Below are 26,879 nucleotides of genomic sequence, written 5' to 3'. Positions count from 1 at the left end.
GACCGCCCGGCGCAGCCCCATTTCCGGCGGGCGGAGGCGGCGCCGCGGCCGCCGCTGCTGCTGCCGGGGCGGGGGACACAATGGGCGGCAGCGGCGGGGCGGCGGCGGCGGCGGAGGGGCGCTGAGGAGCCGCCGCCCTCCTTCCCTCCCTCCCTGCGGCCATGGCCACCACGGCCGAGCTCTTCGAGGTGGGTGCGGGCCCCGCGGGCCGGGGGCCGGGCGGCGCTGGCCGGGCCGGCTCGCTGAGGGGATGCGGCGGCCTCTCCCTGGGGAAGGGCGGGCGGTGTGTGGGGCTGGGGAAGCGGGGGAGCCCCGGTGCCGCCCCGGGGGGTGCGGTGCCCACCTTGCCCCGCTGCAGGGCCTCCCTCCCGGCCGGCTCCTGGGTGCTGGCAGCGGACGGGGGACAGGCCACGCCAGGCCCGGCCCCGCGCTCCTTCTGCCGAAGGCACCCCTTCGCCTGACCCCGGCGCTGAGGTGTCAGTGGGGCTGGCGTGAAATAAGGAAATAAATGACTTTGCCCTCCCTTTACCCGCGGTGGAAGCGAGGCACGGAAGGAGAATAGCTCAGGCAAGGCCACGCAGGAGCAGGGCAGGAATAGCAGGAATCTGTCAAATTCTTCCCGTGGAATCACAGAATGCCCGTAGTTGGAAGAGACGCGTGAGGATCATCTCCCTTCTGAAGGGAGCCTGCAGGAAAGATGGAGGGGGGACTTTTTACGAGAGCGTGTAGTGACAGGACAGGGGGAATGGCTTCAAACTGAAAGAGAGTAGGTTTAGGTTATATATTAGGAAGAATAATATCACCCGCTCGACTGTGAGGGTGCTGAGGCCCTGGCACAGGTTGCTCAGAGAAGCTGTGGCTGCCCCATCTCTGGAAGTGTCCCAGGCCAGGTTGGACGGGGCTTGGAGCAACGTGGGATAGTGCAAGGTGTCCCTGCCCATGGCAGGGGGTTGGAACGAGATGATCTTTGAGGTCCTTTCCAACCCAAACCATTCTGTGACTCCAGTTCCTGGTGTGGACCATGAGCTCTCATGATAAACCTGTGATAAATGGACAGTTTGTCTCTACTTCCTCTTCACAGGGACATGGTGTCATCACCAGGTGTCCTGTATTTGCTCTCCAAGTCTCTCAAAAGCTGGTTGTTCATCTCGTGGGTTATCACTGGGACTCACTTTGCCTGCCCAGCCTTCAGGAAAGGGTCTTCCTGTTTCTCTGGAAGATCCTATATCTGGGGTTTGTGTGAATGCATTGTGTGCACTTGAAATTATGAATCACTGTGATGGCACACGAGTGTTATGACTCACATCTTTTGGTTTGCACAGCTTTAAAAAATAGCAGGACTAAAATACTGTGTTCCCGTAGCTGGATGCCAGGTATGGTACCCTCCCTCCACCCTCTAGGACCCCCTTGATTTCTCAACACGATGACAGTGCAGTTCTGTTCTTTGTGGGATGCTGAGTGTCAGGTAACTTGAATATGGAAAGAAAACTGTATGTTTTGGCTGCTTTGGGTCATGCAACAACTTTTTTCCATTTTGCAATAGCAATAAAGATGAAATTGCAAATTAGGTGAGATTTTTGCCTGGAGATTGGGGCTGGAATTTGTGTTTTCCACCATGGAATCCAGCTTGTTTCTCCTGCTTTCACTTCTCTTTCATTCTGAAGGCAAGAGAGTTTTTGTTGATGTCCACTGATTTAATGTTGCCTAGTCAGTTAGTTTGAAATTGCTGCCTTACATAAGAGCATAAAGATGAGTTTGTTATGGGAGTAACCCTTAGCTGTCTTCTGAGGGTGGAATTTGATTACCATGTTTTCATGAGCATGTGTTCTAAAGTAAATTTCAGTAGAGATACGTGAAATTGTATAGTAGGATCTGTGCCGAAAATTGACACAACATGAACTCAGTTCTCCCTCACATAACTTAAAGCATAATTTAACAATGGATACTTCTAAACTGGTTTTTAATTTGGCTGGGTTCACCCTAGTTTCATTTGTAAACACCAGATCAAACCAGGTTATCATGCACTTCAGGCATATCTCTTATTAAATCAGGAGTATTGGCTGAATGGATGGGATCACGTTAATTCATCTGGAGCCAGAGGGAAGTTCAAAGCTCAAGAAATTGACTGTTGGGGCTCATCTGATAACAGGCAAAGGACTTGCAAATGACATTTGTAATAGCTGATTTTCAGCAATTTCTGCAGAGCAGGATAGGAGACTTAAAATAGGAATTAGGCTGTCAGCTATGAGTAACCCTGTTATCAAGATAGCATTTAAAAAAGCAAATGTGTATGGAAGATACAGGCTAAAGTAAAAACTTTTGGATCTGCAGTGGAACCTGGGAAATCATGTCTTAAAAAGACACTGTTGAACTTCATTTATTCCTTATAAATCAGGTAGATTATTTTTAGGTATCCTCTGTGGAAATTTGGAAGAAAAAGGTAATTTTATTTCTCTGTTGATCAATATTGTGCACATAATATCCACTGCAGTTAATATTTCTTAAATAATACAGAACAGGATTTATATGGTTAAAAAAAACTGAAGGACAGGTCTCCTGTGTAAGTATTCTTGAAAAAACAGGTATTTTCCAGGAAGAGAGCTGCAGGTTGTTTGTGTACACATGCACTCAAGGAATATTTAGAGGGGTATAGAGGCATGATGGGTGGAGAAAGGTTGGCACTGTAATATTTTTTTGGGGTTCTGGGGCATCTACATCAGATTTCCTTAGGAGAAGAGGCTTGCAGAAAAACTCTGTAAATATTGTTTTACAAAAAGGAAAAAATATCCAAAGTCATTATGTGTGTATAGGTGAATTATCTTTTAGTGTGAACATCTGGGGAAGGGAGAAAGGTAGAAAACATTATCTGCACACACAGAGTATCAGTAAACTCTTTATACAGGGTTCTTCCATACTTGGCATTAGTATCCTTGTAACCACAGCAGTGCTCCAGCTGAATTACAGGATCTTCAGAGGAAAGATTGGGGATTTTCATACAAAGGAGGAGTCCTGCAAAGAGCCCTAAGGTAATTGGGAAGCTGGAGGCCTCCCCTGAAGGGAATGTTACTGCACTGAATGACTCATTTAATCTATAATTAAAATTGAAAGAATGTTCCCAAACTTTTAGATATCAAGATGGCATAAAGAGAGAATTTACACTTGGCATGAAAACGTGACATTGTGACTTTTGATGAAAAGGATTCATGTGAAGGAAACTTCACATTGTGTATCAGGAAGGATTTGGTTAAAGAGATGAGTGACTTGTAGGGAAATTGTTTTTATATGGTATCAACCAGTTATTTTTGAAGTTTAGCCAAGGAGGCTGAGCACAACACAGTTACTTGAGTCAGCCTGTGGATGAGGAGTTACTGAGTGATAAAATTTCTGCCCTGTCTATCAGGATTCAGCATGTAACAAAGTATGTTTAAAAACCTTTTATCTTCCTGGTTAGTGGCTGGGCCTGACTGGATAGGGCATCATTTGTTTCTGAGGAAAGAGACCTTGAACGGGCAATATTTGCTTTTCAACCCTTGGTTTTAGTTACGAAACTAACTCTGTAATGCTGTTTTTCCACTCCTTATTACTCGTGACAAAGTTTCAGACACATTGATACAGTAATCAATGTAACGCCTGTGTAGGTCTAGTTTGGTTTTTTATTACTACTTTCATTTTTTTTCAACTAAATTTTATCAAAGGCAGTGGTGGCATGTTCACTTGTTTCATTAAATACCCTTGTTAGCCAGAGCCACTCCCAGCTCTATTTTGGGTTGTTTCACACTTTTAGAACTGTTGCTGCTTGTAATTTAAAAGCTTTCTATAAAGTCCTGCTGGTTATGAGAACACTTTTCTTACTGGCCTTAGATGTGCTGATGTTGGCACCTAATCAATGCTGCTGAAGTGATAAATACCATTATTTTTAATGATAGAACTTGGATTGTGTTTAGAGCAATTTTGTATTAACTACATGATGAAGCATTTGAGCTGGTGTAAGTATTAGGAGGTCTTGGGTTTGTAAGTGAGGCCTCTGCCTTCAGAAAACCTTGTTGGGTGGAAAAGTAATTGTACCTCTTTACCCTTGAGCGGTGTTTTTATGGAAGAACCAGCAAACATTATGGAAGAAGCTTGTGTAACCTTGAGTTTTAGTATCACTCATGCCTTGTTTTTTCTACTTGTGGAAATCAAATTCATCCCCTATTTTTATGCCTTTTTTCCTCCTTTTTATCTGTTCTGTTTCTGCAGCTGCAGTTTGATGTTGGGTTCCGTCCAGCATCATCTTGTGCTGGGTTGTCTGGGCAGTGCCTTGATCAGTTCTGTCTGTGATGCCATGGTGTGACAGAGTTGAACAACTGTAAAAACCCCTTATTTTGCCACGTAATTTTTGTAGGCAGATGAATTCTCTGATGTGTTTTGCTGTGCAGCTGATGGTTGGCTGGTGATGTAACCTCTCAAATCATCTGCAGGGTTTAGGCACTTTGTAATGACAAGTCACAAGCTCAGCTGCAAATAAGGTCATTTAGAGCCAACTCTTCACAGACCTGCAGCAAATTCTTTGCAAGTAGTCTGATAATATCTAGACTTGATGTTCCAACTCACCATATTAAAAGCATTGTTCTCAACAATAAATACGTAAACCCAAGAGGTGATGGAATAATTGTCAACACTGTACTTTTGATTATCGTAAAGCTTCTAAACACTTCCAAAATGGTGTGTGAGCACCTGCTGAATCAACAACCTGCTGTGACACATTGTAAAGAGTTTTTCTTCTGTGGCCAGGAGCCTTTTGTGGCAGATGAATACATTGAACGCCTGGCATGGAGAACACCTGGGGGAGGTTCCAGAGGTGGAGAAGCTTTCGATCCGAAAAGGTAAAAATCAAATTGCACAATGGTCACAGGGAATGTATCTCTAATTGTACTGTTTTATTCCACGTATAACAACAAGCCTGTGTGCAGTGGTGCTGTGTGTCCAAGGAGGTTTTCATTTGGGAGAATTGCTAAAATTTGTGACCATGAGCCAATTATTCAGAACTAATTACTCAGTAACAAGAGCTGGGAAAGTCACTTTCTGATTGAGACCTTTTGAATGAAGGAGAATTGATGTTGTTTGTGCTTGTCAGACATGAATGTTCCTAAGTACTGGAGTTGCTGGATTCAAGCATAATACGAGGCTTCACTGCTATGAGAGTTAAGCCAATTTAATGAGTTTCTTACTTTAGTTTCCTGAGCTGCCTTGTTTTAAGACACAATAGTTTGCAAATAAAAGGCACAGAAAAGTGGAATGGCAAGAGAGGCAGCTCTGGGGATGAGATCTCATGATAAGCTAATCTGATTTACTAAAATATCAGAAAATTAACCTGACACAGTCAAAGGACATTTCTTTTGAAGCACTCTGGCTCTTTGGAGGCGTGTGAGAAGAGAAAGGATATTGTTGAATTTCTAGCAAGATGCTGGACCCTTGACATTCAGTCTGGGGCCTGTATCCTATGCAGAGCTTTGCATGTGGTTTAAGTGGGAAGAAGTCTGGAAATACACAACATTGTTCCCTGGAGCTCTTTCTCTGTGCTTGTGCCCAGTATATACTTTAGGGTAGTTCTTGATTTGCACCAGTACCAATTCAGTTTAACAGATCTTCTGCATTTCTGCTGGTTTGCTTGTGTGAACTTCTGTGAGGCACTTTCATATTTTTCAGGACAATCAGGAGAAACCTGCAACAGTAAATATTTTTCTTGTGGCATCTTCTAGTATTGAGCTGGGAGCCAAAATTAATATTAAAAAACAAACAGATCTTTTGGTGTCTATTTTTTTCATTTTTAGAAGATGCTGCTTTTGTTTGCTAGAAAGAGTATTGGAGTCTTTTATTTCTTTTCTGAAAACCTGACCAGCAGCTGCCTCTTCTGCTTTTTTTCCTTTCTCAACATATTCAGCACTGTTGTTGAATAAGTGCTGAGTTGACACAAGACCTGTTTAAAAAACAAACCCCAGCCTGAATCAGTTTGTTAAAATTAATAGAGACTGCCTGCATTTCTCTAGGCTTTTGTTTGAAAGAATGCTTTGTGTCACTGTTGATTAAATTTGATTTTCAATATACTTCTGTAAACTTAGATGTGTTCCTTGTGGTTTTCTGTGGAATCTACTGCAATGTGCTTGCTCTTGGGCTTCTGGCAAGCAGGGAGTGAAGGAGAGGAGTCACCAACATCTGCCTCAATCCAGTTTTCTCTAAGAAGTTGTGTCTTCATGCAACTGACTGGGCTAAAAGCCTCTTCTGACATTAAACCTGGACAGCGGAGTTCTGAAATGTTTCAGATGTTTTCAGTTATTAGCATGAGTTTTATGGCTGTGGAGGATCTGGGAATAATCCATTTCTTGTCCAGTGACTGGGATATTTAGAAAAGTAAGAGCTGAAAATATGACTGAAATGGGACAGAATGGACAAAAACAGGAGCGAGAAAGAGAGAGATGTTGAGACTAGAATGAAGACAGCAGAGGAAATTCAAGAATGCATTCAGATGTACTTTGATTGGGAGGAGTAAAATGTGAGTCTGAAAGAAAAGTCAATGATGGGAAAGGGCAGAAAAGCCCTCTAAAATGGATATAGGAAGAAGTGAAGTCAGTCAGAACAACGTGAAATTATGACTGTATTAGTTACTTGTAAATCAGCATTACAGTAAGTAATTATTAATAACTTTACAGTAACAAGTACAGTAGAAAATATTTTTCTGTTGTATCCCTTACACTGAAGGCATGTAGTGGTCTAAGCTTTCTTTTTCCATATGAGACTTACTTAGGGAAGATGGGGATGTAGGGGTTTTTTATCTGTGGCAGAGCTGCATTGTTGAGTGATTGATATTTTGGTGTTCCTCTCTCCTTTGGCCCACCATACACAGAGTTTTTATGTTGGCATAGAGAGCTACACAACCAGGGAGATGTAGTTTAAAACAAGATTTTAGAAACAGAAAATTTCTAAACTTTAAATAAATTCAAAATTTATTTTTAAAAAATTTATTTATTTAAATTTACAATTTAGAAACATTTCTAAGTTGGACATGGTTAGATCAGCCTTGTAGGCAAATTGCTTTTTCTGAGGGGTTTTAAGCTCTGCAGAAGACAGTGTCTTTCAAACTAAAGCCTGTTTTCCCGTATTTTATTCTAAATCAGATTATTGGAAGAATTTGTAAATCATATCCAAGAATTACAGGTAATGGATGAAAGGATTCAGAGGAAGGTGGAGAAACTTGAACAACAGTGCCAGAAGGAAGCAAAGGAATTTGCCAAGAAAGTACAAGAGCTGCAGAAAAGCAACCAGGTAAATCCAAAGGGTAGAGTCAGTGGGAAGCTGTGCAAGTTTTCAAAGCATCCTGTGCTCCTCTAACATTTCTTGATACAGGGTGTTGCTGTTTCAGATAAGAATAAAGAGGGTTTGGTGACAGTTTCCCCTGTCAAAGGGGGATTATCTGCATGTTTCATTAATGAGTGTTAGCAATGCTGGAAGTGGGGAGTCTTCATAATAATTTAAAGGAAGACACTAAACTTTAATGGGTTGTTTGTAATTAATTAGCAGTTCTGAGTAGCTCTGTGGTTCTGAGATGCAGCATCTGCATTCACAGTGCTTCTTCCTGAAGGAAATCTTGTGTTTCCTGAAGTACATGAAATGGAAATCATGAGTTTAGTGTCCCTCTCCGTGTTCTCCCAGGTTGCCTTCCAACATTTCCAAGAACTGGATGAGCACATCAGCTATGTAGCAACTAAGGTCTGTCACCTTGGTGACCAGCTGGAGGGGGTAAACACGCCACGGCAACGGGCTGTGGAGGCTCAGAAGCTGATGAAATACTTTAATGAGTTTCTGGATGGAGAGCTGAAGTCTGATGTTTTTACAAACTCTGAAAAGGTAAGAGCTGTCAGCGGGATGAAAGCAGTTCAAAGCAATAAGCGGGACTGCCCTAATTACAAGCTGCTACCATGACTTACCATGGTCAGACTTCAAACCACTGAGTGACTGACTTGTTAAAGTTTCATTGTTCTGAAATGTAAATTAACAACACTGGGCTGCAGATTGCTGATAAAGCATTTGTATTCAGTGATGCTTAATGTGGCAATGTTGGCATTTTTCATTTTATGAAATTATCAGAGATTTGGGAAGCGCTGGGAGGGCAACTTTGGAGTGCAATACAATATCTGCCTCTTTCCTTTGAACCCCTTGCCTCAGATCCATCCTGTAAAGCAGACTGTTTCTGAATGCAACTTCTTTGTGAAACTTTGCTCTGTTGGGTCAGTCCACTGGCCTTGGATACCTTTTTGTCACAGCATGCCTTTGGGCTTTGTATAGTCCTGTGGTTATGTCTCCACCCTTGGAATTTAGAGGAACCAGGCAGGAAAACTTCAAAGAAATGTTCAAGCATTTTGTTTTTCTTGCGCTTCAATAGTATGTTCATGAAGCAAATACAATCTGAGTGGTGTGACAAACAGAAATAAATTGAAGGAAAAGAGTCCAGCTCTAAGCAAAAGGGCACATTGGATTTCCCACTGCACTTTAAGTAAAGTTGTTGATTTGGGTTTGTTGGTGGTTTTTTTGTGTGGTATGTTCTGAAGAATCTTCCCCCTCTCCTTAAATTCTCGGCAGTGGTATGGTTGTAGTCAGGAAAAAAATTATAATATGTGGAAACAGCAAAACCTTGATTTGCACATTCGGCAAAAAAAGATGTTCTTGAAATGCAGCTCACAGAAGACCTGAGAGCAGGTTAATAGTCACCCCCTCCCCTCTGAGCTGGAGGCATCTCTCAGGGAAATGAAAAGCTAACCATTTTATATAGTTGTATTCCCAAGAAGTCAGTGCACAGTGACTTTTGACTCATGGTCTGTGCATATATGGTAATTAGCAGTTGATAGTTTGTCCTAATTCAAAAGGGAGCAGAGAAAAACTTCCGTGATTTCCAAGGGAAACAAAGGTTTCAGCATACTGGAAGTTCTTCTATGGACAGCCTTTTCCAGAGCTGCATAATTTTTTTCTTTTCTTTTTTCCTAAGGAGTAATAAAACATGCATTTTACAAATATTTAATGGCAGCATGGTGAATAGCAAAACATAAGTTAGAGAATGATGTGTTGTCTGCTCAAGAGGCTCATAGAATTCAACTTTCACTTTATTTGTAAATTAAACTTTCATGATACATCCTGTTGGAGGACCAGAAAAATTTGGTAGATAAATAAGGTAAACCTGGAAATCAGTAAACAAATGAATTTCTGTACACCCCAAAGAATAATAAGATCCTCATCAAATCTGGAGGAAGGCAAATGTAAAGGCCTTAAGTCTTGTGCCAGGGGAAGGGTGTGGGAACACAAACAAGAATTTCTGGATACAAGTTATCTTACAGAGGCCAATTTCAGCCAGGTGAATTCTTTAAGTTTTTCCTCCTAGTTTAAACATTAACTTGAAGAAGTGTTTGTAAAAGAGCCTGCCCAGACAGGAGCTGTTACATCTTAATGCATCTTTGAACTAAAAATACCTCTGAAGTATGAGATGGTAACAAATATTCTTAAATGTGAAACCTTAGTGCTTTGTCAGTGTCTTCTGATCATCAAACTGATGGGGGTTTTAGATAATGTTATGGACGATGTTATGATTTTTTTTTTTTTTTTTGTGCTCTGCCAGCCCTCACAAGTGTGGACTTTTCTTTGAGACATTGAGGGGATACTGTGAAAGGAGAGGCACAAAAAAGAATATAATACAGTTATGTTCCAATTGATACTTTCTCAATAGTGTCTGTTCTTAAAATCTGTTGGATTCCTTTCTTTCCCTACACTCCATTTGTTGCTTCTCACTTTACTTTCTCCCAGCCATACTGAGCAATTTCTGACTTATCTCTGTGAAGGTTTTTCTTGCTGTCTTGTCCCTTTCTGTGTATTGTGTCTTCATCCTCTGAATCCTTATAATTTCCCTTGTGCTGCCAGCTAACCAATCTTTCTCCTGTACTGAAGATTCTTGATGTGAGCAAATCACTCCAGTTAACACAATTAAACTATCAAAATGACCAGCAGCTCACTTGTTTATCATGCAATAACATTGTCCTGCTTAATATGTTTACTATTATTCTTATGTCCGTTTCTCTGTGTTCTGTACTTAATATCATTTCATTATGCCTTTTCACTTGTGCGTGTTGTGTGTTAAAATTCTCTCTTGCCATTATTCCCCCATGATTTTTCAGTTGTTTTTTCCCAGATACATTATAGCCTTTAAGTTGTATTTTACAAAATCAATATTTATTTTGATTTTAGTGGTTTACAGAAGCCTCATTTAATTAAAAATTAAATATGTCCAGGTTTAAGCAGAAACCGTGGAGAATTGATTTGTCATGGCTTCTCTTGTGCATAAGAAAAGGTCCTGAATTCAATAAAATCTAGGTTAGTTAACAGCTATTGTGTGAAGAGGAAACAAAGAAAATGTTGTGTTTGTGGTATTTTTTGTTGGGGTTTTTTTTGTTTGTTGGTTTTGATTTTGTAGCATTGGTGAATAACTGCTAATATATAGACAATTCTGTTGATCACAGTTGTTAGGTATTAAGGATGCTACAAGCTAATAGAAATAACTGCTCTTTCATTGGATTTATTTGAGGAGTGTAGCAGCTTCTGCCTTAAGAGGCTATTGTAACTTGACAGTTCAAAACATAAGCTGCTCTTAATAGTCAGAATGGATGCACTTTGAGTGCCCCTATTTTTGCTGAACAACCAGCCTGGTGTGATGCCTGTGCTCTCTATTCTTACCTGTGTGTCTGCTTCTATTTTTGAGAAGTTTTAATCCAGCCTGCTCTAAGTGGTGGGAGAATAAGATTTCATTACTTCCTTCCCTCTCACTTCAGTTCCCTGGATCGTCACTAATTGGAAGAACAAGATAAACTGCATATTCTCCATGTTCTCCATTGTGTCAGCTTATAAAGCTTTTAATCGTCAAATAATTCGGTTGCAAGAGGTTTCTGAGACCTTCAAGTCCAGCCATTCCCTCAGCACTGCCAAGGCCACCACTAACCCATGTCCCCAAGTGCCACACCCACATGGCTTTTAAATTCCTCCAGGGATGGGGACTCCACCACTGCCCTGGGCAGCCTGTGCCAGTGACAACCCTTTCCATGAAGAATTTTTTCCTAACATGAATCTAAACCCCCCGTGGAGGGACAACTTGAGGCTGTTTCCTCTTGTCCTGTCCCTTGTTCCCTGGGAGCAGAGCCTGACCCTCACCTGGCTGCACGCTCCTGTCAGGGAGTTGTGGAGAGTGAGAGGGTTCCCCCTGAGCCTCTTCTTCTCCAGGCTGAGCCCCCCAGCTCCCTCAGCTGCTCCTCATCAGATGTGTGCTCCAGCTGTGTCAGGTTTGGCCCAGTCAGCACTGCTTAAATCCACTGAAGTTCAGTTGCAACCAGCTGCCTTCCCCACACTTTGAAATTTGTGTTTTCCGTCGAAGCAGTCACTAAGCACCACTTAGATCCCCTTCCTGTGCTGATTGATGGAAGAAGAATAATTGATAAAAGGTTTTGCTGCCCAGAACAGAGCACAGATTTGCATGCTGTGTTATCTATTTATTAACTTTTGTATTCATACATCTATTCTTATTTTGTAGCTTTGTAATTACCTGACTTCCATCTTGATTTTTGCTTTGGACCTCAGAGTTTATAATTTCTAATACCTCTTCCATTTCTCCTTCTTTGGGAGAATTCTTTGCTTTGATCCCCTTTGCCCCTTTCTCCCCTCTCCATGTCAAGCATGGTCATGGGTTTTTTTTGAGCTGTTTGTCCAGGCAGCTCACACACCTCCACCAACATCCCCGATGGGAACATGTAACAAGACTTTTCATCGTATTTTGACCTATATAACTTTATGTTAAATAAAAATACCTTAAGCATCTTAGAAGTACATATGGGAACTTGAAGGGGTTGATCTCTTCCATGGGTATGTCAAGCAGCTTTAGAAATAGGAACTTTGTGTATGAAAATTGGACAGCGCAGGGGGAGGAAAGGAACAGCCCAAAATCAGGCCTTTTGTAATGATTCTGTCATGTTTTCCTCTCACCAGATTAAAGAGGCAGCTGATATTATTCAGAAACTGCATTTGATTGCACAGGAACTGCCTTTTGACAGGTAAAAACCTATCTGAACATCTTTTTAAGAAAGTAAATCTTCGCATAGCTGTGATTTTCTGATGCTTCTCTTGTCTCCCTTTTTGGTGCTGTGCTTAGTGATTCATGGAGCTTTTGAGCTGGATTGTGTGCTTATTTCTCTCTATTCTCAAATTTGTGTTCACGCACTCATGTTGTAGGATCATCTTTACATACACATCCTAAACTGCTTAACAGAGTTTTAATGGGATAATTTTGCTTTGCTGACTTAATGCTAGATTTGAATTAGATGCTTGTAGGTTTTTAGGGATATAAAGCGGGTAACTTTTCTGTCGTCTTTGTGCTACATGTTTTCATTTTTAAGCAGAGTGCCTGCTATTCGTGATCCGGGATGCCTGTGATTTCTCATGTGATGTGGATTTGAATTTAATCATGCTGGTTTTTTGTTGTTGTTAACAGGTTTTCTGAAGTAAAATCAAAGATAGCAAGTAAGTTATCTATCCAGTTCAATCCATAATGCTGTATTTGAATTGTTAAAGATGATTAAAGAAGTAAGCAATACTGTCAGTATTACAGTTTTTGCCTGTATTACGTAGCCTGATGGGTTTTTGTTGTTATCCCCTTTCCTCCCCAGGTAAGTACCACGATTTAGAGTGCCAGTTAATTCAAGAGTTTACCAGTGCTCAGCGGAGAGGAGAAATCTCCAGAATGAGAGAAGTAGCAGCAGTTCTACTTCACTTTAAGGTAAAAACTGAGGGGTTTAATTTAAATATGTGGATAAAACCAACCCACGATACAATAAGTGCCTGTTTTGAGTGAATGTATTTGCGTGGGCACAACCTCCATGTCAGATAATGTGTAACTTCAGAAGGACTGGGCTGTTCAATCTGAAATCAAATGCAAGGGAATAAAGGAGGCAGATGAAGAGGATTGGGGGCAGCATCAGTGGAGAACTTTCTAAGATAATCTCTTTTTACTGACTTTTATGCTTGAGCAAGAATGTTGAAACTTGAGGTGTAGATCCATGTAGAGTGGTGGCAAGTGGAGTTATGTTAGATCTGTAACAAAAATGGGTTTGGAAAAGTCTACACACTGAATGAGTCTGTATTTTTTTACAGTAACTTTTTCACAAGCGTTGTATTTCCTTGATTTCATTTTCTACTGAAAGCATGAACAACCTGCTCTAACACTGAGTTGTTTTGCTCTTTCCACAGGGATATTCCCACTGTGTTGATGTGTACATAAAACAGTGTCAAGAGGTAATGCAGTTTGTTTTACATCATTCCTTTATTTACATTACATTGTTGATTTATTTAGTCCTATAGGTTGTTGTAAATATATTCTAAGATGTGCTTCTCAAACCCTAGGGTGCATTCCTGAGGAATGATGTCTTTGAAGATGCAGCTGTTCTCTGCCAGAGAGTGAACAAGCAAGTTGGAGAAATCTTTAGCAATCCAGAGACTGTGCTAGCCAAACTCATTCAAAATATCTTTGAAGTTAAACTTCAGGTATTTCAAATTTTAACATGTTGAAGTTCATTTAGGAACCTCTTAATAACAAAAATATATCCAGTAATAGCAATTAATGAGAATTTACAGTATTTGTAATCTTTGTATAAGGGTGTAGAATCGTAACTCATTGCTCTGTAACAATTCAGACAGATAATCAAGCCCATATCAAATAAATCTGCTTGTGCTCTGCATACAGGGTGACTGCAAATACTCAAACTCAATATGTAAAATTATTAGGGAATTACTGTGTTCATTGGGTAATTCATGAGATGTCATACACGAGTTTGATTTCTTCTCTATGCCCCCTACCAAGAATATGTCAGGAAAAGAACTTCCACATTTCACATCTTTAATTTGCTCCTTCTTGGATTTGGGTGTCATGTGTGAGGTTAGCATTGAATAAATGAAAATAGTTTATGTTGTGAATACTGTCTTGCAGCTAATGTAATATTTATATGAAAATCTAGAATAATTGAAAATACTAAATTTTTCATCCTGCAAATACACTCACTTAAGTGCTTAAAGTTAGCAGCATGACTTTCCTTGCAAAAAGCAATTTCCCTGGAGATGCTGCTCTTATAGTATAGAGATTGAGCTTGTGTTACAACTCCAATTTTGTGTATCAGTTTTGAACTAGTATTTTATGACAAATAATATTTTTGTCCAAATATTTGACGATAAGAGGGCTCTAAGATTTCATCTGCTTTATGTATGTATTATGATAAGCAAATATGTAACCATCTCCTTTCCCCAGTCTCAACTGCAGAAATGCCCTGAGGCCTCTGGTGCTTTTGATTCTTAAAATGAGGGGATTTTGTGTTAGTTGGTCAGACATATTTTCAAAGCCATCTTTCTTTTGTCTTTGCTTCACACATTACTGTTTTGTAGTATTAAATCATTTTCTTCTACAAGTGTGTTTAACTCTCTCTGTGGATAATGCAGGAAGTGTGAAGTAGAGATTTAAAAAACAAAGGAGAGGTGAACTGCATTTAGTAAGATCTATACTTTGCAGGAAATTCCATGTAATCTAGGAAGTAGTGAGCATGACCTGTGGTTTCCAGTTGATCTTCTAACAGGTGTACCAAATTTTACAGAGTTATGTGAAGGACCAGCTGGAAGAACACAGGAAATCAGATGCAGAACAGTATCTTAAGAATCTCTATGATCTATATACAAGGTATTTATATATCAATGATGAAATTATTGGATTGAAATTACTGGAAAATAAGTGGATTTATTGTCAAGAAAAAGAAGCAAAAAACTACTCATAAAAGCTGAAAAATTGTTATGTCTATTAACCTTTACAGTGAAGGGTTTCCTAAGGAAAGTTTAAAATGGCCATTCTTATTTTCAATGGGAATTATTGTGATTCTTCAAGAGTAATTTTAAAACTGTGCAAAAGCCAGTCCTCCCCATCTCACTGGCAACTTGATTGCAGTGGTGCTGTGTGTAATTAAACATGAATTATGTGAAATCCTTTACTTAAATGTAAAACTGCTCCAAGTCTTAATCACTGTGTAAAGTACACTGTGCTGTGTACTTTACAAGCATGTAATGCTGTAATTCATCCACAATCAACCTTTTCCTCCCCTTCCCTTCTTTGTTTCTTTTGCATAAAGAACCACTAATCTGTCAAGCAAATTGATGGAATTTAACTTGGGTACTGATAAGCAGACTTTCTTGTCTAAGCTTATCAAGGCCATTTTCATTTCCTACTTGGAGAATTACATTGAGGTGGAAATTGGCTATTTGAAAAGTAGGAGTGCTATGATTCTGCAACGCTATTATGATTCCAAAAACCACCAGAAGAGGTCCATTGGCACTGGAGGGTAAGTTCCTTCTGGGAAGTTTCATAATTTTAAAGTGGAAGGGAGGTGGTGAGGGGTAAAAAGCTGTATTTGCCATGTCAGATGCACAGTGATGAACTGCCAAAGACCTACAGCTTTTTATAATTTGCTTTTACTTTATATTCTGCTCAAAAGTGTGTTGCTCTCAGTACATGTGAAATGTACTCAGTGTATGGTATTTGTACATGCTGGAAATGAAAAATACCAGTTAAACCTATGTTTCAACTTAGGATCCAGATCCACAAAAGGACTGAAGCAAAACTAAGGTACCTAAAGCATGTATATGTGTTTATCTAAAAGCATACATTTTTTTTCACCTGCCCAGGTCTTGTGGTCCCCTCCCAAGACCTAGGAAGGGGAAAAGACCATAGCAATGTCAGTGAGAAAGCTCTTAGTGAGCCCAGAAGATGCAATGGACTTAGAGAAAGGTAAAACAAGACTTCATTATCCTCAGGGTAGAAAAACTAATGAAGGAGTAGTGAGAAGTGGGATAGGACATATTAAAACCTGTATGAAGCAGAGGTGCTAAGGCTACTGCACCTTTCAAAGAGCTGCTGGGTTCAGTGTGTCAGGAATGAGGAATGATGTGGAAAAAGCAGCAGTGAAGTAATGAAAAAAAAAAAGCAAAGATGACAATTTAATTTTCTTGGGGAAAATTAAATTTATTGTAGTGTGTAACTGTATGGGTTGTTTTATGCATGGAAATGTGTTGGAGCATGCTTGACTAAATCAAGGACTGCTGAGATAATGGATGAGGATGAGAGGATTTGTGGGTGTGGATGAGATAGGAAGCTCTCATTAGTGTTTGGAAAGTGCAGTGTGACAGAGTGGATGGAGGCTAAATTTGTCCACGGAGCGTAAGTGCTGTAGGATTGCAGTGAAATCACTCTTATCCCACAAAGGGGAGTAGCTGCTCCCATGTGTGAACATGCCATGCTAGAACACAGTTGACCATGGAATCAGAGGTGGTAGTTTTGCATTTACTGGCAATTTTTGTTTTTAAAGCTTGCAAGATTTGTCTTAATGCTTGCACATCCTAAACTGTGTCTTGGGTCCTGTTTTTTGAGTTAACAACTAAAAGATCCTAAATTGTTGTTGAGTTTGAGGACCAAAATTTCTACCCAGTGAAATGTTCTTGGGGTCAATCTTTGTTCCAGTATTCAAGACCTCAAAGAGAGACTAAGGCAACGAACAAACTTACCCCTGGGGCCAAGCATTGACACACATGGGGAAACTTTCCTGTCACAAGAAGTGGTGGTTAACCTTTTGCAAGAAACCAAACAAGCTTTTGAAAGATGTCACAGGGTAAGTTTGCTTCCTGTGATCTCCCTTAGTGGTATAATTTTGTGTGTGAAGTCAAGCTTTGGGCTTAAGTTTGTGGTTGAGGTGTGATAGGAAGAAGAAAGGACACTGTCAAATTCTCCTTTGTGTTTTTTATGGAAATGGAGCCACAGTGGAGGCTGAGGGTTTGCATTTCCATGTGGATCTAGTTGTATTTTGTGAGTATTAATGCTGCCTATTTTTGGAAGAAGTGGGGATGGTTAAACCTACTGGCTACATTGCTTTTCTTACTAAATTAGACCCCACATCTGAGAAACCTTTAGTGTGGTTTTCTTTTCCTGCTTTAAAAATACACTGAATAGTTCAACAGTTGTTTTCCTGTCTCAAGTGTAATTTCTTATTACACTAGTGAATGATCACCAATAAAATGCTGAGAGGAGTAGTCTTAAACATTGTTTACATTGGTAACCCTCTGCAGTTCCTTAAATGCTTTAGACTAACATGAAAAAGGTATTTTACTTCTGATTAAATTGCTGGTTTTACTGCCTGTCAATCATATTTGTCTGGTACTTGGTGTAAATGAAAACCCTTGAAATTTAATTGCAGGCTTAAGTGTTAGTGATTTGTTTATTAGCTGAACACACTGATTTCTAGGAAATTTTCATTCCTTTAACATTCTCAAAGAGCTTAGCACAGAAAAACTTCGCATCACATATTTAGATGTTTTAATATTTTATAAACTTAGTGGGGCCAAAGATAGAACAGAGTACAGGCACGGGACTGTTACCTGCACACCCTTGGGATCACCTCAGGGTGAGAATCAGTGACTGTAAGGCAAGCAGGTACATCATTATTTTTCTCAATATCATAGTTGCTAGAAGCAATTGTTAAATTCATGATATATACTAACCTTTTCCAAATATGCATAGCCCCCCCTTTTTTTTTTTCTGCCTTCCTGTTGGGATCAGATTTAATATAAATTATTTTAAAATAATTGTCATGGGGTGGAAACCCCAGTGGATCTTGGCATGTAAGGAGATTTCCAGAATTAAGGTTTTAGAATTTAGGGGGGTGTGGTCAAGGCAACTCACTGTGCAAAAGATGAGTTAGTCCCTGGCTAACTAATTGTGGTATTTATGTCACATAGCAGATGTGTGCAGATACCCTGGCTCTGCCAGCTGGGATTGCTTTAGGAAGAATAAGTTGGTAATTCTGCTGTAGCCATATATTTAAATGTTTCACCGTTTGGGAGTCTCTGGTGTTGGGTTTTTTAGTTTTTTGGGGGGAAATACAGCAGAAATATTTGTGAGTGTTGTGTAAATTACCTCGAGTTGCAGTAGTAATCTTTCTTCCTTGAAGCTTCATAAAAGTCTTCACCTAATTCCTTAAGAACCAAAGCTGTATTTCCTAGGTACAAAAGCCCTGTCACGTTTTTCTTTAGAAAAAGGATTTACTGATAGGTTGCTGTCCGAAATCCCACGTTGCTTACAGCTCATCAAAGTCCAGATGCTGAGTGTAAATGTGGGCATTGCTGCACTTAATAAAAGTGTTCATGCTCCATTGACTCCAGCTGAACTGTGCTAAACGTAGCCGAGGTTCAGCTGCATTATTTTTGCTCCAGTGATAAAAGAACACAAACTGGAGGTCCAGCTAACCCAGGGTCCTGCTTCTCACTGTGGCCAGTGGCAGGAGAGTATTAAAAGAATAAAAATGCAAGGTATGGATAGAGTAATCTCTTCTGTATGCATTTTCCCAGCATCTAGTGGCATACAGGTTAGGTAATTCCTGAGACTGCATCTGGAAAACTGCTGTAAGGACTATTAATTTATATCCTCTTTTATTATTACTCTTATTATTAGAAACTGTTTATGCTTTTGCTTATTGTAGCATCCTGTAGCAGCTTCAGTTTACCTGTAAATGCTGAAGGGTTTATTGATATTATAGGCTGTTCCTGAATAATTCTCTGTATGGATATTTTTCATTTAGAATAAAATTCCAATTAATCTGGAATACTTGTTACATTTTAAGCTTATCCCCTATGCAATATCCAGTAAACTTTCAAATCTATGTAGAACTGACCTTTAGGATATTTTTTTTCTTTTTCTTTAAAGCTCTCTGATCCCTCTGACTTACCCAAGAATGCTTTCAGAATTTTTTCTATGCTTGTAGAGTTCTTATGTACTGAACACATCGATTATGCATTAGAAACAGGCCTTGCTGGTGAGTACAGTATTTCCTGAGCATTTCATCTCCTTGGCCTTTCTGTGCAGGTGATCTTTGCTGTGCCTTATTGATTGGCCTTATTCAGGATGTGTTGCTTAAATGAAATTTGTTTAGTGTGTTTGGGGGTCGACATTTAATGGCTTCTAAAGTGTAACTTTCATTTGGAGAATTGATGCACGGATGGAAACGTGCTTCTGTCTTCAAAACCTTTTTTATCACAGAAATTGGGACATCAGCATTCCCTATCTCTGTATTCTGTGTCGTAATAGGAGAATATTTTTATATTAATATAAATATATTAATATAATATATAATATATAATATTAATATAATATTAATATATAATATTATATATAATATATAATATATAAATATATTAATATAAAAATATTAATAGTGTTTGTTTATAGGAATTCTGTGCTTGTTTGTATATCCTTGTGTTTGGAGTGACAGTAAATAAGAAAACTTCTTGTTTAAAGAAGTTAAAATCTCACAGTTAGAACCCGTCTTTCTTACAAGACAGCATCAAACTCATGTTCTGAAGGAGTTTTTAAATTGACTGCTCTGTTTTGCTTTCAGAAATGTTACCAGTAAGGTATTTCTGTGCTTATGCTTGTTACTAATATAGCTACGAGAAGAGTTCTATATATGGCACCGTGGTAAATTTTTGAAACTCTAAGCCTGTGATTGAAGCATTCATGGAAAAATTCTGCATATTTAAAAAGTCATCATGCTAATTATAAGAACTGCATATCGTTACAATTCTAATGAAACTTTCTTTGCTTTAGGCATTCCCTGTTCTGATTCAAAGAATGCAAATCTTTATTTCTTGGATGTTGTCCACCAGGCCAATACTATTTTCCATTTATTTGACAAGCAGTTCAATGATCATCTGATGCCATTGATCAGGTACCTTTGTTTTGATTAACATTTCTTCTAGTCGTTTTTTTTGGTGAAGGAAGCAATTCTTCTTTATTTCTCATCTCTATTAAGAGGAGTTTGTGCTTGGAGTTGTTCAGCTTGATATTGTGGAAGATAAAATACTGTCATGGGAGGGGGAAGAAGGGAAATTTAAACAAATTGGTTCCTTTGGAAACAAATGGCAGAGGGCAAGCTCCAGGAGTATTGCTAGGAAGGAGAGACATGTTGCTCCTTGGAGACTTTGCTGCTGTATTCCAGGTGGGACTAAAGGGGATTTGTGGCTGTGCCCTTTTCCTGATGGGGTGGGAAATCTTCGCTAGATCCTGTTGGAAGCAGCAAACCCAGCAGACAAATTTGTTTTGATATTTTAACACTGTCACACATCTTCTATACTGTTACAGTTCCTCTCCTAAATTATCTGAATGCCTTCAGAAGAAAAAGGACATCATAGAACAAATGGAAGTGAAGCTGGATATGGGCATTGATAGGCAAGTAGAAATTTATACTTTCTCTTAATCTTTTAAACCACACCTTTGTGATACATGTTAACTGTCCTTTTAAACACGAATTATTCCTGAACTCAAAATGGATATTTAAATTTTTTTTTTAAACAGATAAACATACATTACTGTGCATAGGAAATTTAGATTCTGTGTGAGTAGAGGGTCATGTTTTCCATGGCAGATTTCTGACCCATAAATGCTTCTGGAAGGATGTTAAAGGATTTTGGTTATGTCGAAAGAGTGCAATAATTCAGTATTACCTTATTGTCTCAAACTGGTTTTTTTCTACTTTGAAAGAGGGAGAAATCATTGATTGAAATAGGTTAAACACTTGCAGGATTTCCATTAGGAGCAAGGTTTGACAAAAATAGGTTAAATGATTTGCTGGGATCTGTGCAGTGCTATGGATTAGACCGAGTCGTGGAAGTCTGGAGACCTGGAATAATTTTGATTCTGACATTGACTTGCTTTGAGGTTGTGACTCATTTAATCTTTTTTCTATTTCTCAGAATAAAAATGAGGGGATAGCTATAAAAATTGCAAATTAAAATCACAGCTGTTTTGCAGCAGAGGAAAAAAGTAAACTAACGAGCTTAATATTAGGAAATGGAGCTGTTGTGTGATGCCCTACTTTTGATTTGGTGTATTATTTTTATGCAAGTGCAAAGAGAAAGGTGGAAAGAGGCGATGTAAGTGGCAATTGAGATTTTAGCTGCTCCTGCTAAGTGACCTTAGAAGTTTAAACACAAAGTTGGAAATACTTGAAGCACCGCGGCCATAAGCTTAGATCTAGATGCATACAGGTCAGGCGTCCATATTACAATGGTTTGTATCTGTTTGAGTTAAATAATTAATCTCTTAAAGACTTAGGAGAACAAGTTCTTGTCAGAAGACAGTACATTCAGAGGTTTGTGGATGAAGAATTCAAAAAAATTTGTGTTTTCAGCACATTAAAAAGAGAGATTTGTTTTGAGATGAGCATTACATATAAAATGTGTTTGTGGGGCTGTTTTATGCTGCTTTGTGGTGCTGCTGATGCTGTTGAGAATTGATTGTCTTGCTTAAAGGAATGAGTTTAAAACATAAAGTAAATTTTTGAAATGTTGATGGATTCAGCTTTATCCAATCTGGAAAAGTCCAAGTGCAGCTTCTTGTAAACCATTCCCAGCAATTATCTACCTCAGTAAAAGTGATTTATTAGCCAAACAGAATTAGTTCACCTGGCTGTCTCTCAATATATATTTTGTGTAAACAGTCTTCTGGGAGTATTTATTCCAAATGGAAATTGAGGAGAATGCAAAATATACTTTCTTTAAATTATATGTATCGTGGAATGAAGTACACCTGAAGTGCAAGCCTGAGCTCTGGGCATAGGAAAAAAGAAGTTTTTCCCCTCTCTGGATACCTGTATTTTTTTCCACCCCACTCCAGCTTGAATCCTTCAACGCCTGTAATGTCCTTGACAGTTTTCTTTGGGAAGGATGGAGGGGTGAGGGAGGTGAAGGAAGGGGAGTAGAAAAGAAGAGAGCCAGGGGGATGTTCCTGGCCAAGGTGGGTACTGGGAGAGGTTTGCAGCGTCTGTCGCCTGCTTTTCTGTTTGACCTTTGCTTTGGACTCGAAAAAAAGCAGGGCCTTGACCTTATATAATGTTCTGAACAGATAAATCCTATAAAGGAGAAATAATTGATGCTGTAAAACTCCATTAGATTTCTGGGAACAAGAGAAGTACCAAGCTCTGGCAAAGGAAGAGCTTTTTTCTTCCCCCTCACCCTTCCTTCATTTTCCAAGTATTTTCTGATGCTTGCTTCTGACTGATGTGCAATGTGATCTGACTCTGCTGACCTCCTTGGAATGCTTCTTTCGGATTCTCTCTGCATTGAAGGATGCTATCCAGTCTCTTTGAAGAGCTGGATTTGAATGGATTACCTCACAATTAGTGTGTCCCCTTTAAAAGTAGCAGGCCAGCAGGCTGTGTGCTGTGCTCCAAGACACTACCTTGGAGGAAAGAGTTTTTGGGAGATTTTTTTGGCTGATGCTCCTTTTCCTAACTGCTTACATAAAATCAAGTATATCTTCTCTATAGAAAAATGTTGGGTGCTGGGGTTTTCCCTCATTGCCTTATGCTGCTTAGTTTTATACAGAATCATGTCAGTATATGTAAATATGAAAATCAAGGAAATGAAAAAGTTCCCTTGAAAACCCGGTCTGTATTTGTAACTTTAAAGGACACTGAATTGTATGATTGGACAGATGAAGCACATCTTGGCTGCAGAGCAAAAGAAGACGGATTTCAAACCAGAAGATGAAAACAATGTTTTGATTCAATACACAAATGTAAGTAACAAAGTCCCAGCTCATGCGTGTTGTCAGGTACAAGATGTTCCTTACACACTCCCATTAGACAACATGTGCATTTGCTTAATTTACTTCCATTTAGCACCAAGCACCTCCAAACCCTGTTGTGGACTATTTTCTCAAGCTGAAAAGGAACATGAGTAGTTTTTATCTAGTGTCAGACGCAAATCAGTGGGTGCTGGAGGAACTGGCACATTCTTTCCCCTCCCAAGAGGCCCAGATTTGGAACAATGCTTTCAGCTGATAATTAGCTTTAAGCTATCAGTTTCAGAAAATCAATTATCAGGTACTCTCTAGTTGCTGGATTCTTTTTCCTCTCTGAATGGCAGGAACATGGCAGAGCATCACAGGTACAGCACGAACATTTTGCTGCGCAGTGTTGTCCTTCCCATTGAGTGTGTCTGAATTCCAGCCTAGGGGTGCTGGGGTGGCTCACATCAGGCTCCTTTTTGGGAGCAAGGCAGGGATTAGTAGGGAACAAACTCAATGGGAAGAAGTGAGAGCATTCCCTGAGTGCTTGCAGCCAGGTGGGAATGGGAGAAGTGCAGCAGTAGGATGTAGAGTCTGGTACTCTGTGGGAAGGGTGAAAATCCCTGTATAGCTGTTAATTTGGATTTATATTGTGACTCACAAGAGGTTTTTAATCACACACCCATTGGATCATTGAATTAAAAGTCCAAGTTAAAATGTTCTATTCTGAACTGATACGAACCATAACTTAATAGAATCTTGTCTTGCAGCCATCTTTCTACTCACATTTTTGCATCTTTGTGTGGCAAATAAAAAGAAATTTGGAAAGTTCTTAATTGGAGAATGACTAAGTTCAGTGATGTGTTTTGAAAGTTTAAAGTGAGTGACTGATGTTCGGCTTACGATGTGGAAGCCACTTTGAGAAGAGCAGAGTTCTAGAAAGTAGATTACCAAATTCTTATTTACTTCTTTGTATTTTTGAATCTAGGCTTGTGTTAAAGTCTGTGGCTATGTTAGAAAACAAGTGGAAAAGATCAGGAATTCCATGGATGGTAAGAATGTGGACACAGTTTTGATGGAGCTTGGGGTTCGTTTCCACCGCCTCATCTATGAACACCTACAGCAATATTCCTACAGCTGCATGGGAGGAATGCTGGCCATTTGTGACGTGGCTGAGTACAGGAAGTGTGCCAAAGACTTCAAGGTGAGCCTGTCCATGAGGAGAGAATTATTGTTGTAAATCCTCTCTCAGGAGGAAGCATTTTCAAGATGTAGATGGACATTCTGTTACAAGACTTCAAGCAACTCTAATTATTTCTGGTTTTTTTTTCTTTGTTTTCTCTTGCCCACAGATTGCGCTGGTCTTACAGCTCTTTGATACCCTGCATGCACTTTGCAACCTTCTGGTTGTAGCCCCAGATAATCTGAAGCAGGTTTGCTCAGGAGAACAGCTTGCTAACCTGGACAAGAACATCCTTCACTCCTTTGTCCAGCTGCGTGTTGACTACAGGTCTGCTCGTCTCGCTCGCCACTTCAGCTGAGAGCCTGGCAGGAAACCTCGCACCTTTGGGCAGCCTCAGTTGTTAGAAAGCACAGGGAATTACTTCTTACCAACCATGGGTGTAACTTTTGTGGGACAATGACTGTTCAGGATAAAGCAGCAGCCATATTTAAACCTGACCATGTAGAAGGCGAGCAGGTAAAAATCTGGATGATGTTTCATGTTAGCTCAAGTTCTCCCAGTGAAGAATTTCACAAATCTACTTGCTACTGATATTTTTTTTTTTTTAAATTGGAAACATGTCAGTGTAGGAGAGCAAATGGTGCATTGAAAGTATCTTAGTCTTCAATATTGAATTATCAGATACCATTTGTTAGACTTGAACTGCAGAGCATAGCATAGGTAATGGATTACATAGAATAGACCAGTGTAAAAACATTCTTCATCAATTTTAATGACTTAGACTTCAGCACAGCTAATCATAATCAAATTATCTTTGATTGGTGTTTCTAAGTCATTTCTTTCATTTAAAACATTATCCTGCTCAATGTAATTTCTTGCTCTAATTAATTAGCTTGGAATTTCTTTGAGATGTAGGAGTAAAACACCATCCCAGAAAGACATAATTTATTCATTGTGTAGCATTCTAAACAGAACTAAAGTGGTGGAAAGTTTTGGATTTTTTAATTTTATTTTTGGTTCTTTGGCTTTGTTTATTTTGTAACCTAATAGTCGAGGGCCCACTGGAATGTACTGGCATTGTATGATCTGACATTATTGTTTCTGTTTGATACCAGCACACTGAATTTTATATATGCTCCTGAAGTAAATGCAGCTGCCTTGCCTAAGGCATCCTTATTACAAGTGAAGGTGCCCATTGTTGGGTTACTGTAAAAGAACTTTTTCTCCTGTCTCATTTTGTGTGTAAATGAATTCAAATTCTAATGAAGTGAAAGGATAAAATGTAGCCCAGTTTTTCCTATGTGGCAGGAATGGCTCCAGCAAAAACCTTGTGCTGAAGAGAATTGATCCTCAGTGCCTGAGCAATATAAAATGTTGAAGTGTGTGAAAGCTGCTCTTCCACTGATCATAACTTTAATATTGGACAGAGGCTACTCTGTGTGTGTTGTGCTCCAGGGTTTATGCAGGTGTTCCTGACATGGACCCATAGGGTGCATACAGTGAACTGAAGCAACACTGGTGTTTGAAACATCTGGGGTGGCTTTTCCACAAGCAGCTGGAAATTGTTGTAAATAGACCTTTTTTCAGAGTGGGTTCTTGCGGAAACCAGATTGGAGCTGCAGTGGAACAAATCCTTTCTAACACGTTCCTTTTTCTGTGGGCTCAGCACATTACGGAAACTTCTTTGTCTCCCACCTCCAGAGCAGCATTTCTATCCATTCACTTTATGGGTTGGTCAAATAATTTTATTTTCCTCTTCTGTTAATGAATTCCCAGGTGTAGTCAATATTGACAAGACTTGTTGGAAGTTCTCTTGCTTAGCTGGGGTTTTCCTGCTTCATTTTGGATTTAGGGGAGCATTCTGTCAGTAAACAAGGGAATGGATGCCAGCCTGGCTCACAGTATCCAGGGAGTCTGGCTGCTCTGCTGGGCTGCTCTGCTCTATTCCTTGGCCATGGCAAAGCCACAAAGGGGTTTGGACACTGGAGGAGGCACCTGCTTGTAGTGCTGCCATTTTTGTCTCAAAAGCTCTGATGTGAATTCAGATGATACCTCTCTGTTACCTCTGTAACTGAAAGCCAACAATTTTAAGGCTGTGGTTTTATGAACCAATACAAAATCTTTCTACAAAAAAAAAAGTGTCAATTTGCTAACACTTCAGAACAGTGAACATCATCTTGGGATTGCAGATCACAGAAGTGCTTCAGAATTTGTTGTATGACTGTTTGAATTTTTTTAAGGTTGTATGAAATGTATTTACCATATTTCTTGCTTTATTAGCTGTGTTTTCCATGCATATGCTCAGTGCAATATTTCCATTATGCCTGTTAACAGGAGGCAGCAAAAAGTAGGTGAATACTTAGATATGTAAACTCTTCCTCAATAAAAATAATTCCTTCCAGATACTTTTTTCATTTTATTTCCATGTTCCTCAAAGATATTTATACTCAATTGTATAAGCCCTTCTATAAAAAAAAAAGAAAGAAAAAAAAAAAGTAAAAGAATAAAAGTGATTTTACTGACCAAATTTATCACTGGTGTGAGCTTTCCCCTTCCTTTAAAAAATCTCCCTATGCACACACTGAAAGTTTCTATTTCTGGAGAAGGCTGCATTGTCAGTAAGTTTATTTTATAATACAAGTTGGATTGGGATAGGGTGGGGGAACTATAATTTTCACACATTTTTAAGTTTAGAGCTCTTACAGCATGTAATTTAGAAAAATATTTCCAGTGGCTTCTGAATGCAATAAAATAGTATCTAAAATACAAATATGCCTTTGAATGTTCATATAATGAGTTAAAGTATTGCCTGTCTAATGTTCCCTCCTACAACACAGGCATTTATTTATCAGGCTGGCAGCCAAACCTGGGAGGGGGAGAGTGTGTGTGTGTGTGTGTAATTATGTTGTCTACAGTTGGTGAAAATGGCTTTGCAGTAACCTGTTGTAGTCTGGAAAAGAAGCTGTGTTTTTTCCAAGTCCTGTAATTTAT

The 26,879-nt window shown here is 39.4% G+C and overlaps 1 protein-coding gene across 2 annotated transcripts; it reads left to right on the top strand.

The window, feature by feature from the left end:
* The first annotated feature begins 80 nt into the window (after window positions 1-80).
* Window positions 81-26,419, top strand: EXOC5 (exocyst complex component 5). 2 transcript variants are annotated; one of them, XM_039552475.1, is made up of 19 exons: window positions 81-188; window positions 4,774-4,865; window positions 7,155-7,302; window positions 7,690-7,884; window positions 12,052-12,116; window positions 12,554-12,582; window positions 12,729-12,838; window positions 13,309-13,353; window positions 13,462-13,602; window positions 14,700-14,782; window positions 15,225-15,434; window positions 15,683-15,718; window positions 16,610-16,757; window positions 18,845-18,953; window positions 19,745-19,865; window positions 20,279-20,365; window positions 22,606-22,714; window positions 23,694-23,909; window positions 24,058-26,419. In XM_039552475.1, the coding sequence occupies exons 1-19, from the start codon at window positions 162-164 to the stop codon at window positions 24,244-24,246; spliced, it is 2,160 nt and encodes a 719-aa protein (XP_039408409.1). In that variant the 5' UTR covers window positions 81-161; the 3' UTR covers window positions 24,247-26,419. The 2 variants fall into 2 exon arrangements, with proteins under 2 accessions (XP_039408409.1, XP_039408410.1); XM_039552476.1 differs by lacking the exon at window positions 15,683-15,718 and having other exon boundaries at window positions 24,058-24,499.
* The last annotated feature ends 460 nt before the right edge of the window (window positions 26,420-26,879 follow it).

Source organism: Corvus cornix, chromosome 5 (assembly GCF_000738735.6).
Source record: "Corvus cornix cornix isolate S_Up_H32 chromosome 5, ASM73873v5, whole genome shotgun sequence".
Taxonomy (NCBI): domain Eukaryota; kingdom Metazoa; phylum Chordata; class Aves; order Passeriformes; family Corvidae; genus Corvus; species Corvus cornix.
This window is presented reverse-complemented; position numbering and strand designations above follow the sequence as displayed.